The 8361-nt window shown below is 40.7% G+C and overlaps 1 protein-coding gene across 1 annotated transcript; it reads left to right on the forward strand.

Annotated features, from left to right (window-relative positions):
* Positions 1-2548: 2548 nt before the first annotated feature.
* LOC113893532 (tafazzin-like) lies at positions 2549-3262 on the forward strand. Its single transcript, XM_027543469.1, has one exon. It carries the CDS (start codon positions 2756-2758, stop codon positions 3260-3262), a length of 507 nt encoding a protein of 168 aa, XP_027399270.1. The 5' UTR covers positions 2549-2755.
* Positions 3263-8361: the final 5099 nt, after the last annotated feature.

Consider the following 8361-nt stretch of genomic DNA (forward strand, 5'->3'; position numbering starts at 1 on the left):
CAGAGTGTGATCAAGTTGATGTTTTAAAAAAATTATTTTATGTTGAGGTAACATTGGTTTATCCCTGGAGTGGGACATGGTAACCCACTCCAGTATTTTTGCCTGGAGAATCCCCATGGACAGAGGAGCCTGGCAGGCTATAGTCCATGGGGTCACAAAGAGTTGGACACGACTGAGTGACTAAGCACAGCACAGCACAACATTGGTTTATAATGTAAGTTTCACGTGTACAACACTGTATTTCTACTTCTATATACCCTACAGTATGCTCACCTCCCCCAAATTTAGTTTCCACCCCTCACCATACAGTTCATCCTTTTTATCCATTTCACTCTCCCCTCTGTACCTTCCTCTCTGGTTAGCACTACTCTGTTCTTTGTACCTACATGTTTGTTTTTGTTTGGTTTGTTCACTGACAATTTTTTTTTTATATTCCACATATGAGTGAAAGCATAAAGTATTTGCCTTTCTCCATCTGACTTATTTCATTTAGCCTAATAACCTCAAGTTCCATCCATGTCGTCAGAAGTGGCAGGATTTCATTTTGTCATGGCTAGGTAGTAGTCCACTGTGTATATCTTCCACCTCTTCTTTATTCATTCATCCATTGATAGACACTGAGGTTGTTTACATATCTTGCTGTTATGTATAATGCCTAAATGAACATGGGGATGCATATATCTTTTTGCATTAGCATTTTTGTATTCTTTGGATAAATACCCAGAAGTGGGATTTCTGGATAATATGATAGTTCTGTTCTTAATTTTTTGAGGAATCTCTGTACTATTTTCTATAGTAGCTACACTAATTTATATTCCCACCAAGAGTGTATGAGGGTTCCCTTTTCTCCACATCCTAGTTAACACTTATTGTTTCTTTCATTTTTGATAAAGCCATTCTAACAGGTGTAGGTGATATCTCACTGTGGTTTTGGTTTGCATTTCCCTAATAATTAGTGATGCTGACATCTTTTCATGTGCCTATTGGCAATCTACTCATGTCTTCTTTGGAAAAATGTCTCTTAAGCTCCTCTCACTATTTAAAAATCAGACTTTGTTTTTCTGTTGAGTCGTATGAACTTAACTAATTTTTTAGAACAATTACCCTGATAGAGATATTCAGGACTAACCAGAGGTGCATAAAGACATACTCAGTTTAGTTTAATTCAGTTCAGTCACTAAGTCATGTCTGACTCTTTGCAACCCCTCGGACTGCAGCACACCAGGCCTCCCTGGCCATCACCAATTCTCAGAGCTTATTCAAACTCATGTCCATTGAGTTGATGATGCCATCCACCATCTCATCTTCTGTGGTCCCCTTCTCCTCCTGCCTTCAATCTTTCCCAGCATCAGAGTCTTTTCTGATGAGTAAGTTCTTCGCATCAGGTGGCCAAAGTATTGGAGTTTCAGCTTCAGCTTCAGTCCTTCCAAAGAATATTCAGGACTGATTTCCTTTAGGATGGACTGGTTGGATCTTCTTGCAGTCCAAGGGACTCTCAAGAGTCTTCTCCAACACGGCAGTTCAAAAGCATCAATTCTTCAGCACTCAGCTTTGTTTATACTCCAACTTTCATATCCATACATGACTACTGGAAAAACCATAGCTTTGACTAGATGGACCTTTTTTGGCAAAGTAATGTCTCTGCTTTTTAATATTCTGTCTAGGTTGGCCATACCTTTTCTTCCAAGGAGCAAGTGTCTTTTAATTTCATAGCTGCACTCACCATCTGCAGTGATTTTGGAGCCCCCAAAAATAAAATCTGTCACGGTTTCCACTGTTTCCCCATCTATTTGCCATGAACTGATGGGACCAGATGCCATGATCTTTGTTTTCTGAATGTTGAGTTTTAAGCCAACTTTTTCACTGTCCTCAAGACATATTAGGCAGACTAATTAAGAGATTATTAGAGTACTCCATGTATAAGGAGGCTTGGCATATAATTCAAGAGAGAAAAGTAAGTTCAGTCTAGTTAAGAATTCACTTTGAAGTGCAAGGGGTGCTGGTTCGGTCCTTGATCTGGGACGATTCCACATGCCCTGGGGCAGCTAAGCCTGTGTGCCACAACTACTGAATCCCATGTGCCTAAAGCTTGTGCTCTGCAACAAGAGAAGCTGTAATGAGAAGCCTGCACATTGCAACTGGAGAGTAGCCTCCACTTGCCACAACTAGAGAAAGCCTACATGCAGCAATGAAGATTCAGCACAGCCAAAAATAAATACATAATTTAAAAAAAGGTTTTTGAGATACAGATATAGAGGTGGGAAGCTTGGAAAGTATGGATAAGCCTAGCAAACTTTTGTTGTTGATGATGTTGTTTGCATCTTTTATAGTATATTTTCTGAATGCTTGTTGAAGATGCTTAAGAAATGAGGAAAAAACCTATCAAAGAACTTTGAGTGATCTAACAAGTAATTTTGCCCCCAGAAGAGCCTAAACGAAATGTTTACTGGAACAAACACAAAACAGGAAAAGCAAAGCTTAATTTAAAAAATTCCAGGGTTTCTTGGTTCTGGGACGGCTGGTGGGTGGCGCGAGAGCGAGGCCGGGGCCGGGCCCGGTTCAGGCCCGACCTTCGAGGTGATCTTGGTCGAGTGCCCTGTCGCGCCGGGCTGTGGCGCCCGTCCGTGGGCCTGTTTAGTGACTCGGCTCCCGAGCGGTTGAGGACGTAGACCTAGAGCGGCCCCTATAGGCTTGCCACAGGGCAAGGGGAGCGCCGGGCCGCTGGGGCTGTGGTGGAAGCTGGGTCGCGGGGGAGATGCCCCTCCACGTGAAATGGCCGTTCCCCGCGGTGCCGCCGCTCACCTGGACCCTGGCCAGCAGCGTCGTCATGGGCCTGGTGGGCACCTACAGCTGCTTCTGGACCAAGTGCATGAACCACCTCACCGTCCACAACAAGGAGGTGCTGTACGATCTCATTGAGAACCGAGGCCCAGCCACACCCCTCATCACGGTCTCCAATCACCAGTCGTGCATGGATGACCCTCATCTCTGGGGGATCCTGAAACTCCGTCATATCTGGAACCTGAAGTTGATGCGTTGGACCCCCACAGCTGCAGACATCTGCTTCACCAAGGAGCTGCACCCACACTTCTTCAGCTTGGGCAAGTGTGTGCCCGTGTGCCGAGGAGATGGTGTCTACCAGAAGGGAATGGATTTCATTTTGGAGAAGCTCATAAAAAAAAAAAAAAAAATTCCAAAGGGAAGTTGGACAGCATTTATTTTGACACAAAATGATGAAAGAATAGGTCATAATATTATTTGATGAATAATAACCAAACACTTAGCACCATATATATAGTAGCTACTTTTAACATGAAAAGGTAGGGAAAAATGAGATCAACTCACCATGGTGGTTAATTGTGTGTGTTCAAACCCTGAATGATCTCTGGCAGTGTATTTCATGTTTTTAAAAGTATGTAAAATGAGTGTAATGATACTATTTCATATAGTTTTTGTGGGACTTAATGTGCTTACTGCTTTTTAATGTGCTTACTGGTGGCTCAGATGTTAAACAATCTGCCTGCAATGCAGGAGACCCAGGTTCAATCCCTGGATTGGGAATATCCCTCAGAAAATGGAATGGCTACCCACTCCAGTATTATTGCCTGAAGAATTCCATGGACAGAGGAGCCTGGTGGGCTACTACAGTCCACAGGGTCACAAAGAGTCAGACATGACTGAGCAACTAACACTTTCTTTTCATTTTTCACTTTATCACATGGCACATGATAAGAGTTCCAAAGAAAAGCAAAGAGAGATAAGAAAGCCTCGGTGATCAATGCAAAGAAATAGAGGAAAACAATAGAATGGGAAAGACTAGAGATCTCTTCAGGAAAATTAGAGATATAAGGGAACATTTCATGCAAAGATGGGCACAATAAAGGACAGAAATGGTATGGACCTAACAGAAGCAGACGATATTAAGAAGAGGTGGTAAGAATACACAGAAGAACTATATGAAAAAGATCTTCACGACCCAGATAATCAAAATGGTGTGATCATTCACCTAGAACCAGACATCCTGGAATGCAAAATCAAATGGGTAGGCTGCAGTCCATGGGGTCGCTAAGAGTCGGACACAACTGAGCGACTTCACTTTCACTTCTCACTTTCATGCATTGGAGAAGGAAATGGCAACCCACTCCAGTGTTCTTGCCTGGAGAATCCCAGGGACAGGGGAGCCTGGTGGGCTGCCATCTATGGGGTCGCACAGAATCGGACACGACTGAAGTGACTTAGCAGCAGCAGCAGCTAGGAAGCATTACTATGATAAAAGCTAGTGGAGGTAATAAAATTCCAGTTGAGCTATTTCAAATCCTAAAAGATGATGCTGTGAAAGTGCTGCCCTCAATATGCCAGCAAATTTGGAAAACTCAGCAGTGGCCACAGGACTAGAGAAGGTCAGTTTTCATTCCAAACCCAAAGAAAAGCAAAGCCAAAGAATGATCAAACTACCGCACAATTGTACTCATCTCACACGCTAGCAAAGTAATGCTCAAAATTCTCCAAGCCAAGCTGTGAACTTCCAGATGTTCAATCTGGATTTAGAAAAGCCAGAGGAACCAGAGATCAAATTGCCAACATTTGTTAGATCATAGAGAAAGCAAGAGAATTTCAGAAAAAACATCTACTTCTGGTTTATTGACTATGCCAAAGCCTTTGACTGTGTGGATTACAATAAACTGTGGAAAATTCTTAGAGAGATGGGAATACCAGACCACCTGACCTACCTCTTGATAAATCTGTATGCAGTTCAGGAAGCACCAGTTAGAAATGGACATGGAACAACAGACTGGTTCCAAATCAGGAAAGGAGTACAGCAAGGCTGTATATTGTCACCCAGCTTATTTAACTTATATGCAGACTACATCATGAGAAATGCTGGGCTGGAAGAAGCACAAGCTGGAATCAAGATTGTGGGGAGAAATATCAATAACCTCAGATATGCAGATGATACCACCCTTGTGGCAGAAAGTGAAGAACTAAAGAACCTCTTGATGAAAGTGAAAGAGGAGAATGAAAAAGTTGACTTAAAACTCAACATTCAGAAAACTAAAATCATGGCATCTGGCCCCATCACTTCATGGCAAATAGATTGGGGAAACAGTGGAAACAGTGACAGACTTTTATTTTTGGGGGCTCCCAAATCACTGCAGATGGTGACTGCAAACATGAAATTAATAGACGTTGCTCCTTGGAAGAAATGGTATGACCAACCTAGGCAGAGTATTAAAAAGCAGAGACATTACTTTGCCAAAAAAGGTCTGTCTAGTCAAAGCTATGGTTTTTCCAGTAGTCATGTATGGATATGAGAGTTGGACTATAATGAAAGCTGAGCGCTAAACAATTGATGCTTTTGAACTGTGGTGTTGGAGAAGACTCTTGAGAGTCCCTTGGATTGCAAGGAGATCCATCTAGTCCATCCTCAAGGAAATCAGTCCTGAATATTCATTGGAAGAACTGATGCTGAAGTTCCAATACTTTGGCCACCTGGTGTGAAGAACTGACTTATTTGAAAAGACCCTGATGCTGGGAAAGATTGAAGGCAGGAGGAGAAGAGGACAACAGAGGATGAGATGGTTGGATGGCATCACCGACTCAGTGGACAGGAGTTTGAGTAAACTCCAGAAGTTGGTGATGGACAGGGAGGCCTGGCGTGCAGCAGTCCATGGGGTCGCAAAGCATCAGACATGACTGAGCGGTTGAACTGAACTGAACTGAACATGATAAAAGCTTGGTAAATGACAAACAACAAAAGTACAATGATATAAAACATAATTAGGAAAATTTGTGTCTTTTAAAGAAATAGCTGGTAAGATAATTTTCCTAATATTATGCTGACCTGTTTATAGTAATGTTTTTACAAGTGGAACCATTTGTTGCTTTCCTCTTGTTATGCTTTTCCTCCAACACTGAAAAACTGCTGCATGATACAGTGGATTTGTTTTAGCTCATATTAAATACTTTGATACCTTTACTTTTCTTTCAGTTCCTTTGGAAAGGGCAAATCCATTGATAAGAGTAGTTATGATTTCACAAAATATATCTCATACTCCTGTGCTTTGGAGTGAATCCTTTAAGAAAAAATGTTGAACATACGCAGCTCACTCCTAGCCATCTGCAAGAGATAAATGGGTAAAACCTGGGCTTACATGGGGAACTTCTTTGGTGGTCTAGTGGCTAAGACTCTGTGCTCCCAAAGCAGGGGGCCTGGGTTCTATGCCTGCTCAGGGAACTATTAATAGTCCCCACAAGTTGCATATAAGAGTTCATATCCTGCAGCTGAAGATCTCATATGCTTCAGCGAAGACCCAGCATAGCCAAATGTTGATAAATGAATGAATATTTTTAAATAATTGAAGACAAATCCTTTTTTTTTAATAGCTTGGCTTACATGCACTGAAATTCTGAACTTCTCTTTCCTGTGGGAAGTTCAGTTATAATAAGTAGAGTGGGTGAAAGAAAGGAAAGTGAGAGCCCTTGCCCAAGAAGGGTGACCGTCTCTGGAGTGAATGATTTACATCAACTGCCTCTACAACTGAAATTGCACTGATAATAGTTGAAATTTCCTGGTTTATTTTTTTATTGGGGTACATTTAACCTTTAATAAATGACTCAAAACGTTTTTTCCCTCATACAATACTAAGAACAATAAAGTCATATCTTAACTACATGAATGGGGATTACTTGAGGATTTTAAATATATGCGTTGCCTTGGGAGAAGAATACACAACCTTCAAGGTGAAATGTGAAATATTGCCTTTAAATTATTAACTATATTTTATAGAGATACTATTTCAATTTTACTTGGCTTTTGAATTTGATTGTTTAATGCTTGGGGCTATATACAGCTACTGTAAGAAATTAACTTCAGAAACAGTTTGAAAGAAAATAAAGAGAAAGAAAATGAAAACTTGTCTTTTTATAAATGAAACCCTGAATACTTTTTCTAGTAAATTTTCTTAAACTGATCGAGTGGGTGGTCTGTTAATTGTTATGTTTGTAATGTTTCAATAAGAAGTTACTAATCAGCAAAGTAATATGTATATAGTGCCTAATTTCAAATGGTTTTGGTATATTTTACATAAAAGTTAGATTTTCCAGATGTAGCTAGTCTTTGTGATTTGGAGAGCTGGGCTGGGGAGGTAGGTTGGTCACTTCTAACTATAATTTGTTTTTATTCACTTGCTCTTTTTTAGTAGGTTTTCACATACCAATTTAAGTAAACGATGAAAAAGGAAAAGATCAGATAAATACACAGGGAACATCAGAGGTGTTCTTGACCAGAAACTCATTCATTAGAAAAATGTAGTAATAGTATTTCACAACTTTCTTTACAACTAGTAGAAATAAAGCACTGTTTACATAGGTTAAAAGCATGGATGCCTTCAATCATACCAATCAATAACACTTTTCAGTCTGGTAAAATCCAAAGTAACTTCTTGTAACGTCTTAAAATAATAAATGATCTGAATGGATGTTTTGCTTTTTGAAAGTTGTGTAGAGAGGAGCCAATCTCAATGTTAGTTTTGTAGGATATGCTTCATCATCACAGTGAATCAAGTGGTTACAGTGCCCACAGCTCTCTCTGATGGGTGTTGCGAGGTATGATAAGCCATGATGGAATTGGAATCTCTGTTTGCTCAGGCTGTTGGATGTCTCAGTGATGAAGGATGAAGGAATATGACCGGCAGGAAAACTTAAGTGTATGTTATTAAATAAAGTGAAAAATGAGGGCTAGGCTCAGGCCTATTAATTCCACAGCAACAAGAACACATATGGTAGAGTGTAAACTTTCCTCTACAAGATTGGGAAATGATTATAATGGCCAGTACTTTTCAGTACTTGTGGTACACAAGACACTTGACTAAGAACTTCACACATCTTATGCCATCTGTTGATTCTTGATCCTCTTGACAACACTGTGTAGTAATTATTGTTGTTATCACCATGTTATGAAGAGGAAGCTGAGGCCAAGGAAAGCAAAATGAATTGGATTGAAGTCACACGCTAAGTAAATAAACGAATTAGGTTTTGAACTTAGGTCTCTGATTTCAGAGCCCGTGTTTTAAACCCATTATTGTGGTTTGGGGTAGTGAAAGTGAAAGTCACTCAGTCGTGTCCAGCTATTTGTGACCCTATGGACTGTATAGTCCATGGAATTCTCCAGATAAGAATACTGGAGTGGGTAGCCTTTCGCTTCTCCAGGGGATCTTCCCAACCCAGGGGTCGAACCCAGGTCTTCCACATTGCAGGTGGATTCCTTACCAGCTGAGCCATAAGGAAACCCTGTGGTTTGGGGTAAGGGGAGACTAAATGACTCCTGGTGTGAGACCAGGACTAAGTGTTCACTCAGTACTA

This window comes from Bos indicus x Bos taurus, chromosome 5 (genome assembly GCF_003369695.1).
Source record: "Bos indicus x Bos taurus breed Angus x Brahman F1 hybrid chromosome 5, Bos_hybrid_MaternalHap_v2.0, whole genome shotgun sequence".
In the NCBI taxonomy this organism is placed as follows: domain Eukaryota; kingdom Metazoa; phylum Chordata; class Mammalia; order Artiodactyla; family Bovidae; genus Bos; species Bos indicus x Bos taurus.